Source organism: Cervus canadensis, chromosome 3 (assembly GCF_019320065.1).
Source record: "Cervus canadensis isolate Bull #8, Minnesota chromosome 3, ASM1932006v1, whole genome shotgun sequence".
Lineage (NCBI taxonomy): Eukaryota > Metazoa > Chordata > Mammalia > Artiodactyla > Cervidae > Cervus > Cervus canadensis.
The window spans coordinates 48,562,593-48,588,726 of NC_057388.1; the positions used below are offsets into that span (position 1 = coordinate 48,562,593).

Here is a 26,134-nt window from a genome sequence, read left to right on the forward strand (position 1 = left end):
TAATTTTTTCATTAAATGAAAATAACACAAATAACTTACGAAATTGGTTAAATATAACACAGACAATAGTTCTTATAAATAGTGTAAAATTGGGCTTCTAGTAGATATAATGTAGATATGCATTTATCAACATGGAAATAAATATACAATAAACAGGAAGGACAAAACTCATCATGTGTAGTACTACACTTATGTAATGTTATATACATGAGTCTAAATTTAAATTGCGAAATGTTTGAAGTATTTTATTCAAACAGTGGAGAAGAGAGGGTAGAATTCTGTGTGATTCTAGCTTCTCTTCTGCACTTTAGAAATTTTAGAATGACTACGAATCAATAAAAACATAAAGTTATTCCAAAAGAAAAAATATTGCCTATTCACATACCTCTTTTCAGCAGTAGGTCACAATTTTTTAAAAAAATCTCTTTGACTAACCACTAATATAACTCCAATTTGATTTCTAAACTAACTGATTTTAAACAATGGAAGCTTCTGCCTGAAAAACTACAACAAAGATATTTAAAATTATAGGTATTCCTATCTCACAAAGTAAACTGGCAATTCTACTTGACACATGATTCTTGTATCTTCAGTATTTAAAGCACAAGCATTAACAGTGGTATTGCATGGTAGTGTCTCTTCTCCCATTTAAATGGGAAAATAATTTAAAAGCAGAATCTACTGATCCTGTTATCTTTACTCTGGAAAAAAAAAGTTCAAACTTTTATCATATGTAGAATACAATGAAAGAAATAGAGAAGAATTTGAATAAAATAAAAACTACTCTTAAAGGATGTGGTTTCAAGTCAGACCACACATTAGAACAATGGGTGATGAGTGGGAGTCTAAAAAAAACAAAGAACAGTATACATTTCAGAGCTCCTGCCCAGATAACACATCAGTTCCTGAAAACTAAGACCAAAAATCTATGTTGTAACGATTCTAACACAGTCAATCTGGGAAACAGCATTTGGGAAGCACTAATTTGACAAGATTATGACTCTGCATTTCTAACCTTTGCGGCTTCCATGAAATTATTCTGATGTTAATGTTATCAACAAAAACAGCATAAAAATAATCAAATGTATATGACATTTTTTTCCCTTCAAATATTTAATTCCTTTTTAACACTAATATACTCCTTCAGTTAAAACCTACATAATATCTTATATCCCCCACTTACATTCCACAGCCCAAGGCCAGGCTTACTGTATGGCTTATCCTGAATGCCCAAATCTACTGAACCTCAACACAGAATGTATCAACTCAACATTAAGTTCCAATGAGACTTACAAAAGCAATTCCTAGGACTCATATATTCTTCAAGGGTCTTTCTGATGAACACATTTGTAAGGCATTTAACTCAAAACAGTAAGTGAAAAACTTTCTCTCAGAATTATAATTTATTCTTGGCTCTGTAAATTGTACAGGAGTTTGGGAGCCACTGACTTCAGTGCAATTTCCCCATTATCAATTTAAGTTAAACACCAATTTTGACCCAAGGGAGAAGAGACTCTGTCTTCTTTAATGTCCCAACCATCAAACTTATTAATGTGTATTTAGATTAAAAAGGCTGAATATTAAAACAGAATTTAAGCCCTACAGGAAACAGAAGTATTTTTGAATTCTCCCCAATTTCCCAACTTATTGCTTCAGATTTTATAGTTATCTTGAAAGGGAGATTATTTTAACTTTCAGATTTTTCACAATATAGACTACCATTCTTCCTGAGTGTAGCTCAGTAGTTAAAATTTTTAAATGTGTAACAATTGCCATATGTCACTCTATGTACTAAATTATACATTAATACAGTTTATGGATAATTTAGGGGGTTTTTCTAGGGTATTTTAGGATTTGAAATGGCTGGGCTATTTTAAATTCTAAAAGATGATGCTGTTAAAGGGCTGCATTCAATATGCTAGCAAATTGGGAAAACTCAGCAGTGGCCACAAAACTGGAAAAGGTCAGTTTTCAGTTTTCATTCCAATCTCAAAAAAGGGCAATGCCAAAAAATATTCTAACTACCACACAATTGCACTCATTTCACATGCCAGCAAGGTCATGCTCAAAATCCTCCAAGCTAGGCTTCAGCAGTATGTGAACTGAGAACTTCCAGATATATGAGCTGGATTTAGAAAAAGCAGAGGAACCAGAGAACAAATTGTCAACATCTGCTGGATCACAGAAAAAGCAAGGGAATTCCAGAGAAACATCCATCTACTTCTGTTTCACTGACTAAGCTAACGCCTTTGACTGTGTGGATCACAACAAACTGAAAAATTCTTAAAGACATGGGAGTACCAGATCATCGTACCTGTCTCCTGAGAAGCCTGTATGCAGGACATGAAGCAATGGTTAGACCCCGACATGAGTAATGGACTGGTTCAAAGTTGGGAAAGGAGTATATGGCTGTACACTGTCACCTTGTTTGCAGAGTACATTACGTGAAAGGCCGGGTTGGATGAAGCACAAGCTGGAATCAAGATTGCCAAGAGAAGTATCAATAACCTCAGATATGCAAATGACACCACCCTTCTGGCAGAAAGCAAAGAGGAACTAAAGAGCCTCTTGATGAAGGCGAAAGAGGAGAGTGAAAAAGCTGACTTAAAACTCAACATGCAAAAAATGAAGATCATGGCATCTGGTCCTATCACGTCATGGCAAATAGATGGGCAAACAATGGAAACAGTTACAGACTATTTTCTTGGGCTCCAAAATCATCACAGATGGTGATTGCAGCCATGAAATTAAGACGCCTGGCTTCATGGAAGATAACCTAAGACAGCATATTAAAAAGCAGAGACATCACTTTGCTGACAAAGGTCTATACAGTCAAAGCTATGGTTTTTCCAGCAGACATGTATGGATGTGAGAGTTAGACCATATAGAAGGTGGTGGTGATGCTTTCAAATTGTGGTGTTTGAGAAGACTCTTGAGTCCCTTGGACTGCAAGGAGATCAAAGCAGTCAATCCTAAAGGAAATCAATCTTGAATTTTCCTTGGAGGGACTGATGCTGAAGTTGAAGCTCCAATACTTCGGCCACGACGTGAAGACCTGACTCATTGGAAAAGACCCTGATGCTAGGAAAGATTGAAGGCAGAAGGAGAAGGGGATGACAGAGGACGAAATGGTCGGATGGCAACACCATCTCAATGGACATGAGTCCATCACATCTCTGGGAGATGGTGAAGGAAAATGGAAGCCTGCTGTGCTGCAGCCCATGGGGTTGCGAAGAGTCAAACACAACTGACTGACTGCACAAGAGCAACAACTTTTGCCTCATTTTTTGACTTGAATTTCAAAACTAATCTTTTCTGACGTGAGATTCCATTATATCTTATGCTATGAATGAAAATGAATGATTAAACTTCTTAAAAAACAGGTTTAAATAGCTTACTCTGGAGTAAAATGTTTAAAAAATGAAACTGAATACCCATGTATAAATTTAATTTTAAGACATAGTAAAGGCCAAATAAATATATATGAAATAGAAGTAACACATTTTAAAAAGTACTTATGGTAGCTTATTCTCAAAACTGTTTTAAAGAAGTTTTGTATAAAGATCACTACAAGCCATTTTCTGCATGACTGTCTCAATGTTTCATCCACATTGTTCTTACCGTTAAAGAGGAAGTATAGTTTTTACAGCAACCAGGAGACTATGTTATATTTAAATTTCTCATCTATGGGTGAGCAATTATAAAACTGTCTGCCATATAGTGTGAGGTTTAAAGAGGCATACTGTTAACTGATTTATGAGCTATAATTTAAACAACAAATTTTTTTACATGTGATGTCATTTTCTAAGCAGATGAAACAGGCATGGTGAAACAGTGTTTCTCCCTTTCTTGGCTGTTCCTATTAATCTACTAAGCTTTTCTTTAAAAGAAATACAAAAAACGCATCTCACAATTCCAAAGAATAGTAAAAATTAAATTTTTCTTGTCTTTTTAAATGATTTAATGTTATTCTTTTAGAGGATTAAAATTTATCAGGTACAATAATCATAAGTCATAAATATATTATATTGTAGACCTTACATAATGCAGATTGACAAAAATTTTCATTGCATTTCAGAAAATACAGATTTTTCTACCCATTCTCTTTAGCTCAGTTACTGGTTATATAATTTATTCTTTAAAGAATGAGTACTGGATACATCAAGCCTTACTGTTATGAATTAAACACTCACCATTAAACACTTCATTAAATTCTCCAGGAGGAGCATGAATGATGAACTTGGCTGCTATACGCACCTGAAACAGAAATGAAGATATAAATGTTACACAGCATAGGCCTCTGCTAAAACAACCAAAGAACCATGCGGAATTATACTGCTTCAAAATTCTATTGAAAATGGCTTAAGATTTTAAAGACTAATTTTTTTTCCACTCAAACACCCTAAGGTTATAATTATTTGATATAATCACAATGCATAAACTGAATGCCGATAAAATATACATATTACATATAACTAATGCATTTAACGATTCAAAGCTGCCTACACAGAAAGATTTTCTTATAAGCAAAATTTTCTTTTAAACTAAACTGGAAAAAAACGACCCATCAAGAAAATTTATATGTATGAAGAATTAAGAAACACTTAGGTACAACAACAAAAATATATGTGTCTATACAGTCACAGATGTGCTTATCTATAAAGTCACAAATTAGTAAAAAGAAAAATGTAGAAAGGAAGAAAGCATAAATTCAAAATGTTTTGAACATGACACCTGACTGAATCTTGGGAAATTTTAGCTCAAAAATAAGTGAGAGACAAATATCAACAGGTATGAAACTGAAAATTGAAACTGTTAGTCACTCAGTTGTGTCCGACTCTTTGTGACCCCACGGACTGTAGCCCGCCAGGCTCCGCTGTCTGTGGAATTCTCCAGGTAAGAATACTGGAGTGGGTTGCCATTCCCTTCTCCAGGGGACTGAACCCGGGTCTCCTGCATTGCAGGCAGATTCTTTTCCGTCTGAGCCACCAGGAAAGTGCCATCAACAGGTATACTGACAGGCATATTTCAAGAGAATACAGGCTGTATTACAGAGATTAATACTAATGAATACATACATAATACATACATATATATATATGTTTTGAAAGGTTAGATGACAAGCCCAGTATTATCATTTAGTGAAGAAATTATGACTAATTATAATAATTTTCCAACCACTATACAATAGCCTTCAACTAAGCTGATCAGTGATCTTGTCAGAAATGTACATTCATGAGCCCTACCCAACCCACTGAATTAGATTCTGGTAATGAGGCCCAGAAAACACTACTCAGAGAAGCTTTCCAGGTGATATTTAAAATACCCGCTCAAGTAGTCACTGAATTAAGGGACCACACTTGGCAGAAACAAAAGCCTTATTTCATATTGTCCACTTGTCACTGCTCTGCTGTGGAAACTAAAAATAATGGAAAAAGAAATAATCCTAGAGCTAGTAAAGAAATCAAATTTACTGTTAAAAGCATTTCAACAAATAAAAACATCAGGTTTTCTTCTAACAGGTATTTTAGGAAGAAATACCAATTCTGTACTAATTACTTCAGAAAACAGAAGTGAAAACAACTTCCAATTTTTTAAAAAAGAACAGCATTATCTTATACCAAAGACTAAAATACTATAAGAAACACAACTCAGAGACCAAAACCCTCCTGAAGGTAAATGCAAAAATCCTCTCAATAAAATATTAGCAAATTTAATTAAATTATATATAGAAAGGATAACACATCACAACCAAGTGGAGTTTATCCTGGAAATTTAGGGCTGTTTCAATATTTGAAAATAAATGATAGCAATTCATGATATCAACTGATTAAAGATGAAAAGCCACAACTACCTCAATAGAAACAGAAAATTATTTAATAACATTCAACAACCAATAATGGTAAAAATTCTTAGCAAACTAAAAAGACAGTGTTTTTAATCTGATAAAAGATATTTTCAACAAAGCCTATAGCTAACATCATCCTTAGTGGTCAAAGACTGAAAGCTCCCTCCTAAAATCAGGAACAAGACAAGAATGTCTGTTCTCATCCCTCCTATTTAACATCATACTGAGATCTTAGTGCAATAAGGTAAGAAAAAGGAATGAAAGGCAATTTCATAAATAAAACTTTCTACTTGCAAACATGATTCTTTCCAATGAAAAATCCAAAGGAGTCTTAAACAAATAAAGAAAACTACTCAATGACCTAAAGAACTTTCTTGGAGGAGGAAATGACAACCCACTTCAGTATTCTTGCCTGGAAAATTCCATGGACAGAGGATCCTGGCAGGCTACAGTCCATGGGGTTGCAAAGAGTTGGACAAGACTAAGCAAGAGGAGCAAGCAAGAACCTATAACTTAGGTAAAAATCTAACAAAATATATGCAAGACTAATATCCTGAGAACTACACAAAACTGATGAAAGAAATCAAAGAAGCTCTAAATAAACAGATATGCTGGGTTCATGGATTGGAAGTCTCCTTATTGTAAAATAACAAATTTTCCTCAAACTATTCTACAGATTCAATGAATGCCCAATCAAAATTCAAGAAGAATTTCTTTGATACATATCAAGTTGATTCTAACACCAATGCTTCCTATACTATTAATTTTCTACATTTTAAGAATCCAATGAATGAAGATTATTTTGGCTATGTATTAATACTGCCTCCCTTAAATGCAAGCAAGATCAAGAAATCATTCTGATGCCCAGAACAACCATAAACACCACCAAAGTATTAAAATAAAAGAAAAGATTTTGGCTAGAAAATTAGAGGGAATAAATATTATTCACACCCTCAGTAGTAAATGGGCTTCCCTTGTGGCTCAGCTGGTAAAGAATCTGCCTGCAATGTGGAAGACCTGGGATTGATCCCTGGGTTGGCAAGATCCCCTGGAGAAGGGAAAGGCTACCCACTCCAGTATTCTGGTCTGGAGAAATCCATGGACTGTATAGTCCATGGGGTTGCAAACAGTTGGACACCACTGAGAAACTTTCACTTTCAGTAATAAACGCAAAGTAATAATGGCAGATGAAAGAGAACAGCCAAAACAATTCTGAAAAAGAACTAAGCTGGAGAGTTCACACCACCTAAGCTGCAGTCACATACAGATCACAATGGGACAGAATACAAAGCCCAAAATAAACCCATATCCCTCAGTCAATTGATCTTTGACAAAGGAGGCAAGAATATACAATGGAGAAAAGACAGTCTCTTCAGCAAGTGGTGTTAGGAAAGCCACATGTAAATCAATGAAGTTAGAACACTGGCTCACATCAAAACACAAAATGGCTTAAAATACATATAAACTCAAAATGGCTTAAAGATTTAAATATAAGACATGATATCATAAAATTCCTAGAAGAGAACATAGGCGAAACATTCTCTAACCTAAATCTTAACCAACGTTTTCATGAATCAGTCTCCCAAGACAAAAGAAATAAAAGCAAAAATAAAAAATGGGACCCAATCAAACTTTTATGCTTTTGCACAGCAAAGGAAACCATAAATAAAACAAAAAAACATCCTATTTGGGAGAAAATATTTGCAAATGATGTGACCAATAAGGGCTTCGTTTCCAAAATATAATGCAAACATCTCATACAACTCAACAACAACACAAGTGAATCAAAAAATGGGCAGAAAACCTAAATAGACACTTCTCCAAGAAAGACATACAGATAACCAATAGACACATGAAAAGATTCTAATCAAAATTACAGTGAGGTACCACCTCACAGGTCAGAATGACCACTGTTAAAAAAAATCTACAAATAATAAATGCTGCGGAGAGGGTGTGCAGAAAAGGGAACCCTCCTACACTGTTGGTGGGACTGTAAATTGATGCAGCCGCTATGGAAAACAGCACAGAAGTTCCTTAAAAAAACTAATAGAGCTGTCAAAGAACCACAAGCCCACTCCTGGGTATGTATCTGAACAAAACTATAACTGAAAATGAAACATATACCACAGAGTTCATAGCAGCACCACTCACAATGGCCAATACATGGAAGCAGCTAAATATCCATCAAGAGCTGAATGGATAAAGAAGATGAGGCACACACACACACAGCCGTAAGGAGGAAGGAAATAATGTCACCAGTAGCAACACAAACGGACCTAGAGATTACCATACTAAGGAAAGGAAGACAGAAAGACAAATACCATAGAATATCACTTATATATAGAATCTAAAATATGACACCGGTGAACATACCTACAAACAAAAACAGACTCCAAATACAGAGAACAGACTTATGTTTTGGGGGGCACCAGGCCAAGGACGGATTGGGAGTTTGGGATTAGGAGTTGCAAACTACTATATACAAGATGCACAAACAGCAAGGTCTTACTGCAGAACACAAGGAACTATATACAATACCCTGTAATAAACCACAATGAAAAAGAAAAATATACTAATAAAAAGTATTAAAAAAAAGTTACAGTCATTAAGATAGCATGGTATTGGCAAAGGAATAGATAATGAATGGAACAGAACTGACAGCCAAAAAAATATATCCCACATGTATATAGCCAAATGATTTTTGACAAAGGTTCAAAGGCAATTCAATGTTGAAAAATATCTTTTCAACAAATGATATCCAAACAATTAGATATGCATGAGCAAAAAATACACTGCAACCTCACTCTTTACCAAAAAAAAAATTACCTCAAAATGGATCATAGCTCTAAATGAAAAATATAGAAATTAACAAAAATTAAAAGGAAATGGAAGAAAAACCTTCATGATCTGGGGTTAGGCAAAAAGTTACTAGATGTGACACTAAAACCATAAGCCATTAAAATAAGCTGACAAGCTGGACCTTACTGAAATTAAAAACTTACGCTGTTATCGACATTAAAAAAACGAAAGAAGAATTGATGCTTTCAAACTGTGGTTTTGGAGAAAGCTCTTCAGAGTCCCTTGGACTGCAAGGAGATCAAAGGAGTCAATCCTAAAGGAAAACAATCCTGAATATTCATTGAAGCAACTGATGTTGAAGCTGAAGCTCCAATACTTTGGCCACCTGGTGCAAAGAGCAGACTCACTGGAAAACACCCTGATGGTGGGAAAGACTGAAGGCAGGAGGAGAAGGGGATGAGAGAGGACAAGATGATTGGATGGCATGACTGACTCAATGGACAAGAGTTTGAGCTAACTCTGGGAGATGGTGAACAGAGAAGCCTAGCGTGCTGCAATACATGGGGTTGCAAAGAGTCAGACACAACTGAGCTACTGAACAATAACAACAACAAAAGAATGAAAAGACAGGCTATAAATTGGAGAGTGTGTGTTAGTTGCTCAGTCATATCCGACTCTTTGCCACCCCATGGACTGTACCCCGCCAGGCTCCTCTATTCATGGAATGCCCCAAGAAAGAATAGTGGAGTGGGTTGCCATTCCCTTCTCCAGGGGATCTTCCCGAACCTGGGGATCGAACCCTGGTCTCCTGCATTGCAGGTGGATTCTTTACCATCTGAGTCACCATAAACTGGAGAAAATATCAGCAAATCACATATCCAATAAACAATTTGTATCTGGAACATATACTATCAAAATATAACAGGAAGAAAACAGTAAACAAAAGACGTGAACACACTCCATCAAAGAAGATAACAGAAGATAGATAAATGCAAAAAAGGTTGTGCAATATAATTACTAGGAAAATAAATATTAAAATCATGAAACACCATTATATACCTAATAGAATGGCTAAAATAAACAAGACTGATAATACCAAGTGCTGGTGAGGATACAAAATGACTAGAGCTCTAAAACATTGCTTTGGCAATGCAAAATGGTACAATTGGTATAGAAAACAGGTTAGCAATTTCTTATAAACACACATCATATGACACAACAATCCCACTTCCAGGTATCTTAACTCTGTGTTTCCACAAAAATCTAAGCAAAATTGCTCAAAACCAGGAACAATCCACAACTGAAATGTCTACATATGGGTGAATGAGTAAGTGATAATGCATCTATGCAATGGAATACTAACCAGCAACGAAAAGGAACAAATTACCAATACATGCAACAACTTGGATGAATCTCAAAAGCCTTGTGCTGAATGAAACAAACCAGTCTCAGAAGGTTACACGGCAGTGATAGAAGTTTCCATTTATAAGATATTTTCAAATAAACAATATTTTATAGCAAGGGAGAACAGATTAATGGCTGCTAGGGGCTGGGAGAAGTGGGTGTGAACACAATGGGAGAAGTGAAGGAAAGGAAGAAAATGAGGCAGTTTTGGGGGGTGATGGAATCACTTTATATCTTGATTCTGGTAATAGGTACATGCATCTATACACATGTTGAAAGTCATAAAACAGAAGGGCACACTTCTATATGCTAATTAAAAATATATATTTCATGTGTTTTCAAATTATTTTCTTCTAAACTGTTTAAAAGTATTATTAAAATCAAAAGGCAAAATATAAAAAATAAGTGATTTTAAATAGGCATGGGTGGTATATGGAATGGAAGATAGCATATGTTAAACATACACTGGAATCTACTATGTCTATATAAATGTCTTAACTTCCTTTGTTCCCTTATGCCTCTCTCTTCTATTGGGGTAAATGTAAGAAAGCATTAAAAACAAAGTCTTAACCACTACCACAGGCAACAAATAAAAATTGTGGTAACCTGCTCATGAATTTATCAAATATTTCTTTTGGAAACTTTTAGAATTTTGAAGAAATTGTTTTTACTAGCTCTAAAGACTTACACACTACCAATAAGCTGACAAAATTAAAAGTACTGATAGCAAGCAGTATATTATACATATATACATATATATAATACACAACATAGCATATTTAGTGAAATGATTAATTGTTGAGTTTTATTTTAGTTGTTTCAATAAAAAATACATATCATTTAGACTTTTATTCAGTTCTATTTTGGTTTTCTACCAAGAAAGCAAAACTGCTCTATATTTTCTCATCTTAGACTTATTTGCCCATGTTATTGCACAAAATGCATACAGTAACCAAAAAGAGTTAACAGACAGCTCACAATAACCAAACTGAATGGTGGGTCAAAAGAAGTGCCACTGAGTATTTAGAAGTCATGAGAGCTGACTGAGAATCCAAAACACAACTTGGACTTTACCAGCTATAACTGAAGCATCTTCATCTGGTCTTTGTGAATTTCAAAAGACGATCTGATTTTTGGATTTCTCAACTGCTAAAGAAAATAAAATGTGTCCACCGCAGTAAAGGATTACTTATCTTCCTGAGAAACTGTTTTATCATCAGGGTATTATAAACACTGCTACAGACTAAACATTCACCTACAGCCATCTTTCCTAGCTAACTTTAAAAAAAAAATTATTTATTCTAGCCCACATCCAATCCAAGAAAGAAAAAAAAAGTCATACAAGTTAACAAGAAGAGGTCCCAAGAGTAGAACTAAAGTCTGAAAATAATGAAACACAAACTTCCTCAAAGTTTCTCTAACACACATGGAGCTATACTCAATCTACACCTGCGAATATTACAGTTTTTCTGGACAAGCCCTAGTACACTCCTAGGCCAACAGCAAAATCTCCTACATTAACCATCATCTTCTTCCACATGATATTATTCAAAGTCAGTTCAGTTCAGTCATTCAGTCATGTCCGATTCTTTGCAACCCCATGGACTGCAGCAGGAGGCTTCCCTGTCCATCACCAACTCCCGGACCTTGCTCAAATTCATGTCCATCGAGTGGGATATGCCATCCAACCATCTCATCCTCTGTTGTCCCCTCTGCCCTCAATCTTTCCCAGCATCAGGGTCTTTTCCAATGAGTCAGTACTTTGCAACAGTTGGCCAAAGTATTGAAGCTTCAGAAGCTTCAGCGTCAGCATCAGTCCTTCCAATGAACATTCAGGACTGATCTCCTTCAGGATGGACTGGTTGGATCTCCTTGCAGTCCAAGAGACTCTCAAGAGTCTTCTTCAACACCATAGCTCAAGAGCATCAATTTTTCAGCGCTCAGCATTCTTCACAGTCCAACTCTCATATCCATACATGACTACTGGGAAAACCATAGCCTTGACCAGACGGACCTTTGTTGGCAAAGTAACGTCTCTGCTTTTTAATATGCTGTCTAGGTTGGTCATAACTTTCCTTCCAAGAAGTAAGCCTTTTAATTTCATGGCTGCAGTGACCACCTGCAGTGATTTTGGAGCCCCCAAAAATAGAGTATAGTATAGTTCAGTACTCTTAAAATTAGCTCTGGAATACAGACATTTTCACATTACATGTACCAAAGTGATACAACGGTGGCTTATGCCCATGTATTTCTGTGTTTTCTGCAGTACATTCACTTCTCCACATCAACATTGTTTCTCTTCCCCTGGAATTCATCCCTCCCCTTTCTACTCTGCTCAACTCAAAAAGCAGCGCAACAGCAAGAAAAAGCTAGTTCCTAGTTCTGTGACAGCAACGTACAGTTAACCCGTGGGTTTTCATCTAAGCTAAGACAAATGATTTTTGTCTGCACCCATGTTTTAACTTCTGTAAATCTCCATTTCTCATAGGCAAATTAAGGGAGATAACACACATCATTATTTCTTCCTTTTAATTTAAAACTCTTGTGTCTGTAAGATAAAATATTATCTACAGTTACCTTCTGAGAAAACTGCTACTACCTTTAATTCATGAAAAAAAAAAAAAAAAACAACCCAGAGATTGAGAACTGGGATCTGAATGATTTCTTCAGAGGAAGTCTAAGGCTTTTAGGAGCTGCCTCCCAAAACAGCATAACCTTTCTATGATGGTTCAGAAGAAACACCCCAAATATCTGGACAATCTCTTCTACTACTTCGATTACCACACGTAGCAACAGCTGTAAAACCTATATACCTATTACAACTTCTTTCAAGATCAAGATCCACTTTTCTAAATATAACTCAGTTATTAGAAATCTCCACTAAGTGCCTCAAAGATATCTCAGACTTGTCTCACCCAAAGCTACTCCCTCTGTTATTCATAGAAATTACTGGCACCCCAGATACCATGCTACACTTTTCCTTTTTTCCCACAGTCAGTCACATGATTGAGTGTCTCTCTCTCTCAAATCTAACCTTTTGTTTGATTCCGTTTCATTCAGACCCAGTCACTTTCTGGATTGTTACAACTGCCTTGCCTCCAATCTTATCTCCAAAAGTCATTTTCCACTCTGCCACCAGATTGGTATTTTTCAATGAAAATTCCTATTGCTTTTTTTCCTGTTTAAATCATGTAATGGTTGCCCACTGCCAACAAGGTAAAGTCTAAAGTCTTCAGCATGACATATAAGGCCTTTCTAAATCTGAAGGCTGTAAAATGTACTGTTAACAGCATAAACCGTAAATAAGACTGTATGTATGCAGACTACAGCTCCACTGACTCTTACTTACATGACCAAAAACATATTAAACTCCGTTCCCTCACTTGCAGTGAAGATAATGCATTTAGAAAAGCACCTGGCACAGAGCATGCACTCAATTAACAGCTATTACCTTTTTATGCTACTTCCTAGCTCCTACAACATCCCATATATACACAGGACTGAAGTCTCACTACTCCATTCTCTCTTTCAGATGAGAACTCTCATCTCTCATGCTTCCACATCACTGCATATGTTTTGGTCACCTTTTATCTACTATGATTAAATTGTACACAGCAGTAAAATATCTTAAACCTTGCAAATTTTCAGAAGAAAAGGTCACATAGAAAGAAAAACTCAAAGATCAAATTATGCTATTAAAACATCTTGACGTATTTAGTACAGCAGTCATTAGCATATACTTCTGATAAAGCATTAGTACTACTACTGAGAACTGCAGTATAAAGGCTAAAATTAAAGCCCAGTTTTATGTGTGCCGTGACATTAGGGGGAAAACGGGAGGACCTTGAATAGCCTGACCCCAAGTTCCCATGCTCAATCTGCTCCTGCAGATAAGGTTTCTAGCCAGTCGACCCTCTTTATCACAGGGAACAGACACAGTTCCTGCTTACCCCTGGGTAGTGGGCTTCAGTTCCCTGCCAGCCTGGGGAATTATTCAAACTAGTCAATCACACCCTCCTGCTGGAACCAGGGATCACTCTAGCCTCTTGATACTGCAGTTTGCCTCCATGGCCTCTGCTTATTCACTCTGTCCCCATTCTTCTCCTGGGCTATTTGAGTATATGTATTAATAGACTGCTACCCATCTCATCTCTCCAACGTCAGGGGTTGTGTGTTCAGCCATCCCTATAGGCCTATAGCAGGAACCCCTCCCTCGTCAATGGAGTGAAGATGAGGCTGATAAACAGGATCTCACTTCTCTAGAAGCTTGAATTTCAGATGTTAATTGGGGACTGAGAAGCAAGGAATTCAGTTATTTAAAATATATTGGACTAGCCCAAAAGTTTATTCAGGTTTTTCTGTTAACGTCATAAGGAAAAACCCAAATGAACTTTTTGGCCAACCCAATATTTTAAACAAGCAAATAAGCTGACATATAGTTCCAACATTAGAAGGGCATGAGATTCTTCATATAGCTTCTCTATTTTTATTTGAGACATAAATTCACAAGCATGCTTATCTAGTTTTCCATCCTCCATGGATTTGAAGGAAAGGAAAGCTTGACAGTTATACTTACAACACTAAAAACAGGCTGACAACGGCTGCAGAAAACAAAGTTCTTTTATAGGAATAAAAAAAAAATAGGAATCAAATCTCTTGAAAAAAGAGCTCTAAAATTCCTAGGACATGAATTTTTATTTAAGAATAACTACATGCTTACATCAATAAACTTCTCAGTTCAGTTCAGTTGCTTAGTCATGTCCAACCCTTGCGACCCTATGGACTACAGCATGCCAGGCCTCTCTGTCCATCAACAACTCCCAGAGTTTACTAAAACTCAGGTCCATTGAGTCGGTGATGCCATCCAACCATCATCCTCTGTTGTCCCCTTCTTCTCCCGCCTTCAATCTTTCCCAGCATCAGGGTCTTTTCCAATGACTCAGTTCTTTGCATCAGGTGGCCACAGTATTGGAGTTTCAGCTTCAGCATCAGTCTTTCCAATGAACACCCAGGACTTATCTCCTTCAGGATGGACTGGTTGGATCTCCTTACAGTCCAAGGGACTCTCAAGAGTCTTCTCCAACATCACAGTTCAAAAGCATCAATTCTTCAGCCCTCAGCTTTCTTTATAGTCTAGCTCTCACATCCATACATGATTACTGGAAAAAGCATATCTTTGATTAGACGGACCTTTGTTGGCAAAGTAATGGCTCTGCTTTTTAATATGCTGTCTAGGTTGGTCATAGCTTTTCTTCCAAGGAGCAAGCGTCTTTCAAGTGCATGGCTGCATGGCTTCTCAGATAAAAATATAGATCAGAATTTTCCATTATTGGATGATGTAGATTAAACATTTCAAAATCTCCAGAATTACTGTAACCCTACTGGTTGACTGAGTAATTGGGAAAAGTCTTATGCATGTGGCCAGTGGAGTGCAAGAAGAATCAGAGGCTCTTTCACAATTTTAGGCAACCTCGTCCAGTCTTCTCTACTCCTTGACCTACAGAAAACTATTTGCTAGTTCAGAAATAAGAAGATAAAGTTAGTTTATTAAATAATGAGAAATAGGGCTTCCCTGGTGGCTCGGTGGTAAAGAATCCTCCTGCCAATGAAGGTGACACGGGTTCTACCCCTGGTCTGGGAAGATCACACATGCCATGGGGCAACTAAGCCTGTGCTCCAGAACTACTGAAGCCAGGGCACCCTAGAGCCCATGCTCCGCAGCAAGAGAAGCCACCATAATGAGGACCCTGCACACTGCAACTAAAGAGTAGCCTCCACTTGCCAAAACTAGAGAAAAGCCCATGCAGCAATGCAGACCCAGCACAGTCCAAGATAAATAAACAAACAAACAAACAGTGAGAAATTGTCTTCCACAGAGCAAATCAGAAGGCCTGAAAGTGAAATGTACTTCCTCAAAAATGAACACTCTACCATGTGCTCAAACTTCTTCGGACCATGATCCTCACAAATATCTAAAGAAAATGGACGGAGTTTGGTTGTAAAGCATTAAATCATTTGGACAAGGGAAAGGTAAGGATATTCATCTTTCAATATCAAATAAAGTTGATTCCACTATTCTTAGAATTACCAAAGCCTTTCCCTAGAAAGGAGGGAATGCTATCTTTTCCACTGAGTAAAAATACTATTCATTCTCATAAATCTAATAGGAAATTGTCTACTACTCTCCACCAGCCATTACTTTCTTTTTGTGAATGTCAGTAGATAGTTACCTAGGACCAGAGGGGTCTCACAGTGAAAGACGTGCTATGTTAATGCTGGGAAGCTGCCTGCACAAATCATTCCTCATGTGCTACAGGCGAGAGGAGCTGAAGCCCCTCATATTGGGCAGTGCATTCCACAGCTTGAGCCTACAGACAGAAATGTTTCTCTGAACATTTTTCAATTTGATTGAGAGACTATGTGATGAGCAAAACAAATCATACTGATGAATTATGTGGCACCTGCACATTATGTTGGACCAGTATGTGTAGAAGCCAAACTGCCACAGTGATGGAACGAGATCAGTCACAACGCCTAGAAAGAGGACTACTTCTGGTTAAACCCATGGAGCAAGGATGGCGTACTTTTCTAAAGGAATTCCTAATTCCGTGGTACTCTCAATGCTGCAGCAGATACAAACGGAAGATAAGCACATTTGGTACAGGAAGCTGCGATCAAAACCCTTGGCAAAAGTAGGGCACAGATTAATGATCTAGACAAATATCAACAGAATACTCAACTGCTGTCTTGGGTGATCTCTAAGAACACATTGAGTATCATACAATGAATACAGTACACTACACTGAGTGTTACCTGGACTGTAGTTTTAGGACTATACTCTTAAAACCTACCATCTTATCTACACTGCTGAATAAGCCAGAAAAAATTCTCAGGGAAGGAGAAGAAAGGGTAAGTGGGCTGATAAACTCCATACGTGGCTTTCTGCTTTGTAGTCCTTGACTCTGTCTATTAGTGTATAGAAAGCACCCTTCTCAAGTGAAGCCAAGCTTCATGGTGAAATGCCATGGATAGAGGAGAAGGCAATGGCAACCCACTCCAGTACTCTTAAAGCCCATGGACAGAGGAGCCTACTGGGCTGCAGTCCATGGGGTGGCAAACAGTTGGACATGACTAAGCGACTTCTCTTTCACTTTTCACTTTCATGCACTGGAGAAGGAAATGGCAACCCACTCCAGGGTTCTTATGTGGAGAATCCCTGCGACGGCGGAGCCTGGTGGGCTGCCATTGGACACGACTGAAGTGACTTAGCAGCAGCCATGGATAGACGTGATTAGATTCCCTAGGCCTACACTGCCTCTTTAAGATACATCTGTTACTGGAAGAGGTGAGCATCTGGCAGTGCTACTTCAACTCTGTGATCACCAGCTACAACAGGAAAGTACAATAGAGTGGGGAATTTACCATGGGTTGCCAATCAACTATTGGTAAATTTATAAAAGCTGTTGGCATAAGTAATGTTAACTTGTGTCTATGAGTTCTCCAGATTTTTCTGATGCTTCTGCTGGGCACTGTGAATTGGCAAAATTTTTACAAACACTAAGGCAAAATCCAGGAGACTTCTGATTGTCTGAGGAAAACATTAATTCTTAAGCAAGAAATGGAGTCTTCCATTTATATCTGTTTCCAAAGCAGAAATAAATATATTAAGTTGACAAAAATTTTAAAAAGATTTAAGCAATTGAGAAAAAGGAGATAAAAAGTACAAAAAGCAGACAGTGCATGTGCAGAAAAGCATATGCACACCACAAAAAATAGTTATCTAGAACCATTAAGTTTAGAGGCAAACAGACCTGCACTCTACAGGAGCTCCAAAGTAAACTGCATAGGAAATACTTATATGAAAAATTACCTTAAATTCAACTTAGCTAAGCATCCTGTATTTTGTCTGAGAACCCTACCTACAACGCCTCTAAGTTCTGTATGTTGGACATTTCCCCACATACTCATTTCCTCCTTGATCAAGGCAAGAGACAGGGTAGAGATTTCCCAAATCTAGATGCCTAGTAGAGTTGCTGGCAAAGTTTTTGAAAAAATACAGATTTCCATGTTCCATTCCCGGGTAGCACAGTGGTAAAGAAGCTGCATGCCAATGCAGGAGACGGTAAGAAATGAGGGTTGAATCCCTGGGTTGGGAAGATCCCCTGGAGAAGGAAATGGCAACTCGCTCCAGTATTCTTGCCTGGAAAATTCCATGGACAGAGGAGCCTGGTGGGTCAAAGTCCATGGGATGGCAAAGAGTTGGACATGACCGAGCAAGAGAGCTCTAATGTTCCATTCCAGACCTACTGAATCAATCTTCAGAGGACTGAGACCTAGAAATCTTGTTTCTGAAAATATCCCCAAGCGACTGTGACCAGCTGTCAGATATTGTTACCCACTGGTCTGTAAGGGATTGTATATGCAAAATTTGAGGCATTCAGTCTTCTGAAGAAAAGGATCATAGGTTTCACCTGATTCTCAAGGAATGTGATCCCCAAAAAGGTCACTGCCTTAGAGACCAGCAGTAAAATTTTAAAAAGCTATTATGAATTTTTCTACTTCAACTACAAGAATTACTTGACATTATTTCCCATAACTCTCTAAAAACTTCCTATGCCTTTTTGAGAGCTAAAAGTAAAATAAAAGTAGAAAAACATAGTTTTTAAAAAACTCTATCATTATTCAAATAGTTTATGATCAAGTGATTATCAATTGCACGTCCGTGTTATAGACTCATTTACTGAGTATATGTAAGAGGTAATTTATTTTGATAAATTTTCCTTGAGTCCTTTTCATTTATAATTAATCATTTTGAATTAATTAAAAAGAGGGCCCATATCACTTAATCTACAACTAGGTCATCCACTGAATTCAACATCTAGTTCTTTTAATATGTTTTTACCACTTATTTAAAATATTAAGAAACCTGTGAATCCAAAGTAGGTATTATCATGAACTGAGAAAGTTATACAAACTACTGTTTATCTTATACCTTCAATTTCTTTCTCTCCTCTGAATCATTCCTCTCAGCCCACAAACACTACTAAACCTTTTCTATCTTAAAAAAAAAAAAAGTATCCCTAAAATGAAATAGCAGAAAAAATGAAGTACTACCTATTCTTTCTTCTTTCTCTTGGATTTCTCTACTGAGTTTTTTCCACAAATGATATATAATTAAACGGAGGAGATTAAAGATGTACAAACTTCCAGTTGTAAAGTAAGTGAGTTACAGTGATATAATATGCAGCATAGGAAATATAGTGAATAATACTGTAATAACTGTGTGTGGTGACAAGACTTATCGTGGTGACAAAAATACTGTATCACACCATGATATACCCCAAACTAATACAATATTATAAATTATATTTCAATTTTTTTTTAATATTTATTTATTTTATTTATTTATTTGGCTGTTCCCAGCCTTAGCTGCAGCATGTGGGATCAAGTTCCCTGACCAGGGATTGAACCCTGGCCCCCTGCATTGGGAGCACAGAGTCTTAGCCTCTAGACCACCAGGGAAGTCCCTATATTTCAATTTTTAAAAGCTTAAAAATTAATCAAAAGACAAACACAGGAGGAAGAAAGAGTTATTTATACTTACTGTCTCCACTTTTCATCCTTTAGTCAACATTTGCTGAGCACCTAATACAGTGAAATTCAATCCTGGTGACATCTTCAAATCATCTGGGAAGCTCTTTTTGAAAAAAATACAGATGCTCAGGTCTCACCCATGAGTGAAGTCTGTGCATTCATCTTCGTTTATAAATTCTCCAGATGATTCTAATGTGCAGCCAGAGTTGACATCACTGATCTATATATGCCATACACTTTACTGTCACTACCAAGATGCATAAGACACAAGGCCTGCACCTGAAGAACATAGCAAATAAGAATATCAGGACACTTACTAAAATTGGTAAATGTTACAACAAAGGTATGTACAAAGTGCTACGGGAACAGAGATAGGCCAGGGTATGCAAAGGGTATGTCTATGAGTCCGGTTATTGAAGTACAATGTAGACAAGACAAGAATGCTATTAAACTGCTTTCTTAAAGGTCACTAATGATCTCATGCCCACCACTTAAAACAGTCCACCTCATCTGCACGAGCTTTACCATATGCAAGATAGGGATAATAACAAGGTTGCTCTGACAATTAATTGAATAATTAATACAGTAGATACTGAGACATAATAGATAGTTTGTGTCTCATCCGTTTCTCTTAAAGCCAAAGGCTCTTCTCAATCCTGTATTCCTTTTTAATCCCTTCGCAATACTGCACTGCTCCTTCTAGAAATTCCCCTCAGGTTCTGTGAGAGGAGCACCTACCCTGTGCCACTTCAAAGGTCACTCCTCACCTTCCAGTCTCTCTCCTCTTTCTGACTTAACATGAAAGTATCCAAAAGTACATGCTTTCTGTCCTCTCCTCTGCTATGTCTGAACTTGTTCTCCTAAAAACCTTTTAGGAGAACTCTCATCTCTCTTGAACCCACAAAGTGAGGATCTCCAAATATACATAAAATCTCTGGGCTTGATCTCCAGTCCAAACTCCATTTCCGCGTTTCCATATCTGCTAGGTATGTTTACAGAGACATTCTGCTAGCACCTCAAACTCAGTAGAACCCAAACAAAAGCACTATTATTCGCCCAAGCTGTGCATCTTCTCTCCTGTTTTCTTTAGCTTTTAGTGGTGGTTCCACTCCTCAGTCAACCAGATTTTAATGTTCACAGTTATCACTGATTCTTTCCTTTCTCTACACTCACCATGTCTTGTTGATTCCAACCCTGAAATGTTAGCCATCATTATCTTTTCTCCCTCTGTGTCTTGTGAAAACAACTTTAAATCACATCCTAACACTTAAGTCAGTTTCCCAACTGGTCTCAATAGCTAGCTCCAATCTGTCTAGACCCACGGTTCTCAACCAGGGGCAATTTCACATTACAGGAAACATTTGTGATCACGTGGGCCAAGGATGCCCAAACATCCTAAAACGCATAGGACAGGCCCATAACAAAGAGTCACCTGGCCCAAAAGTGAACAGTGCCGAGGCTGAGCAAATCTGTGCTGTTTAACAGCACAATTCGTCTTTTCATCTCTTACTTAAAAATATACTTGAGATATAACTCATACTTCCTGCTCATTCCTACTTTTCCGTTTTTCTTCCTATGTTGTGCCCTCTGGCATGAGCTTGTACCCTAACTGATGCCTACCATCCTCCAAGGCAGAAATAACTCTTTCATCTTCTGAATTTCCAAGAACTTACTGCTTTCTGACTCTGTGCAGTACGTATGTTATATTCATCTGATTCACCTCTGAATCTATCTATAGTCTTACATTGTGTCTACTAAACAGGCAACCACATCACCAGCCTTCCGTGTATATAAGACTTAATCTATGGTTTCATTTATTCACAAGTACCGCATTTCTCCTCTTCTTCCCTGCTCCCTCTGAAATTAGGTTTATAGATATAACTTGCTTCAGAAAATGGAAATCTGAGCAGAAGTGCAGTGAGTCTCTTAAGAGAAGGGGGGATAGGAGCGGGGGAAGAGACCTTTAAAATCCAGTAGGGTACTCACTGCATTTCTTTCCCACTGCTGTGGGGACAGTGGTACAAAAAAAAAAGTCTTAAGACTTTTTTTGAGGGCAGAGGTAAATTTCATATGCTCTATTTTGCAGATTTAAGGTGTACAGCCTGTTACTTGGATATATTTATATACTATACCTTGATTTCCACTGAAGCAATATTTATTCACATCATTTTAGTACAATACTGTCTATAGTCATTATATTGAGGATCAAGTCACTATGGTTTATTTACTACTCATAAGTTTGTATCCTTATCTTACTCCCCGACCCTACATTCCCTGATAACCACCTTTTACTGTTTTAACAGGTTTAACTTATTTTAGATTCCACGTATAAGTGATAATGTTCAGTACTTGTCTTTATCTACACTTATTTCACTTAGCACAAGGTGCTCAAGGTCCATCCCTGTTGTCACAGATGATAGGCTAAATCCTATCCTGTCTCATGGCTAAATAATATTCCATTGTGTGTGTAGGAACCATATCAGAAAGCCTACATTTAGACCGAACTTCTCCAAGAGCCTGAAACTATATGACTTCACTGATCACGGCTCTTCTGCTGCTGACCCACACTAGATATACAAAGAATGAGTGAGGCCATGCAAAGCCTCCACCACCAATGCCTTCATGTTTAGATTTCAGTGTGTTTCTTATAGCACTATATCCTTGCTTCACTGATTCACAATCAATGTAAGATGCATAATTTCATGGATCACTAAAAAAGGAAAAATGCTACCAGTCTCACAAGCCATGATTGTACAATGCAGCCTGATTTCAGAGATTTTAAAATATGGAAAATGATGAGTTGTGAAACCAATGAAATATGGTATTACTATATTTGATAAATGAATGAACATGAAGATAGTTTACAAAAATTATTTCCACTCACTGTCAGTAGAAACACTGTACAACATCTGAAATAAAACGAGCAAGAAAAGTTTTCATCCATGGTTCACAGTAGAACATGTGTCTTAAAAGAAGGTATATGAAAACTGTAGCTCTATCCTTCAAAATAAAATTTATGAAATTCTTTTTTTGACAACTATAAGTGGTTTTATGAAACCCCTATTTTCTTTGATATATATGAGTCTCTTGCAATAAATTACTGCTTCAGGCAATTAAGTTTTTTAGGTCAGAGCACAGAACCACTAGTCAAGTTTTCCCATCATACTTTTCAACCTTAAAATCTACTCGGTAGTCTCCAAGATTTTTATGTACTGTGTTCTTACACTAAAACTCAATGCTCAGGACTTCCCTGGTGGTCCAGTTGTTAAAATCCCATGCTTCCACTGCAAGGGGCTTGGATTCGATCCTTGGTTGAGGAAGTAAGATCCTGTATGCCACACAGTGCAGCCAAAAAGTAAATAAATAACATTAAAAATTTTTAAAAAATCCTTATAAAACGCAAGGCTCTATGTATATGACTACTCTTATGTGACTACGCTCTATGTATATGACTCTCCTACCTCTACATTTATGTAGGAATGATTCCTCGATGTACAGAAAAGTACTACAAATTTGCTTCAGTGTGCAAAGTCTGAAAAACTCCACAAATGTTACAGCTACTATCAAGTTTCTGCTTGCTGTAGGAATTTTTACATTTTATTGGTGCAATAACAGGATTCATTCACCTACAGAACGGAATTAGGAATGCATAATTTCTACATTAATAGCTTATTGGTTGATTTACATTTTAGTTAATAAGAACAATACTGACTTTACATGAATTACGACGAAATAAGGGGCTTCCCCGGGGGATCAGCAGTAAAGAATTCACTTGCAACATAGGAGACGCAGGTTGGACCCCTGGGTGGGGAAGATTCCCTGGAGAAGGGCATGGCAACCCACTCCAGTATTCTTGCCTGGAGAATTCCATGGGCAGAGCAGCCTGGCAGGCTACAATTCATGGGGTCGCAAAGAGTCAGAGACGACTGATAGAGACTGAGTCCAGCATGGTGAGATATACTGGCAGCTCACCTTGTTTTTACACACAAACAAAACTTCTGAAGCCAAATTATGATTGATTATGATTGTGTATGAGGGAGAAGTATGTAAACTGCATATTAATACTTAGCATGTGTAAGTGATTTGAACTGTAGCCAATATCACCACCTGCACCTCAAAGAGCACCCGGAATTTAACTATCTTAATCTTTACAATCTATAACATTATTTAGAAGTGAAAAATGGGGGCATACTAGATTTTCCCTCTAACCCCTGCCTTTATATGCTGCTACTTTTCATAATAATGTTTTTTCCTTAATTCTGTGAATTTGTGACTCCTTTGTTCATTCACTCACTGAACCCCTGTACTCATCACATATATTATACAGATGCTAAAGATGGCATTATTTCTGCACTAAGGAATTCCAGTAGAATATAAGGAAAAAAACCAAGCCAACAAATAACTATGCAAGACTATATTTAATACTAATGACATGTTACAGGGTTCAGAATAAAGAGAAAACAGCTTTCAGGAGAAAGAAAACTAGTCAAATGAGCTGAGCTAAATCTTGAAGGATGAGTAATGTCATTTTTCAAAAAAGGGGAGAAACTGGGGAGCAGTACCAATTCTCAAAGCAGGTAAGTCAGGAGCAGAGAAAAAGAAGTGAAATGTATTGTGTTTACCCGCAGGGCAACAGTCACACTTACAGAATGTTAATGGAGAATATACCTTCTATTATATTCCCACATTTTAGAGGAAACAGAGGTTACTATGCAATGAAATAATTTACTCAAGGTGCTACAAGGGAATTAGCATGCGGGTCTCTTTGAAGTCACAGCATGATTAAATAACAGTATATATTGGAAATGTCAGAACTATTTAGGTTAGAATGGAATACAAGGGCACGAACACCATTTTCAAGAGTTGGGCCTCATTGTAAAAGCAATGGAGGAATCCAGCAACTAAAAGTTGGGGAGTAGAAAAATGGCAGGAAGACAGAGGGATCTGTCTAGAAAATTTATAATAAAAGTCCACCAGTGGCAAATAAAACAGACATGAGACATTCTTCTAACTCTTTTTCATCTCTTAGATTTATTTCTTCAGCTGTGTAGTCACAGAACAATCAATTTGCATTTTGTTCATACAACAAAAATTTGTTACTAAACAACAGTAATTCATAAATTGTTAATGGTCTGGTCAACTGAAGGGTGGTAAATAAAATATTAATATAAGTGAATTAATTTTTTCAAGCAAGAAATAATTAGAATAGAACATATTCTGATGAAAAAGATGAGGTTTGGAAACTGATTGTTAGGTTCAGAGAGCACAAAGAGGAAAACAGTTAAAGTAAACCTGAAGTTAAAAACCTGGGACTTGAATAATGAGAACAGTCATAGAGAGAAAAATGAGCAGGAAGAGATGGGTATGGGCCCTGCTTTGGGTAAGGGGGCGGGGTTAATAAATTTATTTTTAGACAGGTTCCATCTGAGCATCTCCTTAACTGTGAGCATCTCTACTCTGAGGACGACCAGCAGATAAAAATGTGTGACCAGTACTAAGCAGAGAAGCAGGGCTGAGCTATGTACCTGGGACACATCTACAAAGTTACAAAAGTTGAAGCTACCAGAGTGGATCACTCTACTCACTGGGGGAAGGTGGGAGAGGTTAGGGGCCGCAGACCCTTTCGAGTCAATAACTAAGGTGTCTTCGAAAGCCTGGAGTGACTTTCAGGATTTCTCATTTAGAGAGCAGTTTGGAAGTAATTCTTTTCATTTGAGACTTATGCCACAATTTCACATAATTTCAATCACAAAGAATGCTTTTCTGTACAATGCAGCTGACCAAGGAATGGAAACATGGAACTGATCTGGCCTAGGGCTTCTGTAACTATGTAAAAAGGTCTATAGGACACACCACAGAAAATAACTTTAAAGAACTTCACTGTACTTCTTCAAATAATTTTCTTCCCTATTAACCTAGTGGCCAAAGGAGAAAAAGTTATTAATTTCATAGTATCCTCAAGAAACCGTACATGATTGAGAAAGCAAAGATACTATTCTAGATTAATTTCTAAAATGCTTCCTACCACAATGTATACATGAAACTATACCAGCGGCATAAAACTTTTAAATGTGTCAAAGAAAAATAAACTTTGTTCTAAAATGATCAAAACACAAATTAAAACCCAACACTATTTAACATTTAGTTATTTACAATTTCTATTAAAGCCAAACAGAACTACTGTTTCTCCGTTCTCAAATTAAGCTGTCAAACTAAAAACAAACTTATAAGTCCAGATTCTATCGTCAATTGTTAAGGAAGCCTAATGTCACAAGAGCATCAACTTTTGATTCAGACAAACTAAGGTTTAAATACCGCGTTTGTACTGCCTACATAAATGTCCTTCTGTTAATAACTTAAAGCTTTTCAAAACTTAATTATTTTGTGAAATAGTAGTAATAAAACCTAGTTCAAACTTACAACAAATTAAAAGTATTTTCTGAGTTAGGCATACACAAAGCATGGTACTGCATGTCTTAACAGTTTCCC

The 26,134-nt window shown here is 37.0% G+C and overlaps 1 protein-coding gene across 1 annotated transcript in view; it reads right to left on the reverse strand.

Moving 5' to 3' along the window:
* Positions 1-26,134, reverse strand: part of CAPZA2 (capping actin protein of muscle Z-line subunit alpha 2) — a 52,183-nt gene that overhangs the window by 23,737 nt on the left and 2,312 nt on the right. Inside the window, exon 2 of the mRNA XM_043463127.1 lies at positions 4,194-4,257. Coding sequence (XP_043319062.1) covers positions 4,194-4,257 — 64 coding nt within the window. The remainder of the gene's footprint in view (positions 1-4,193; positions 4,258-26,134) is intronic.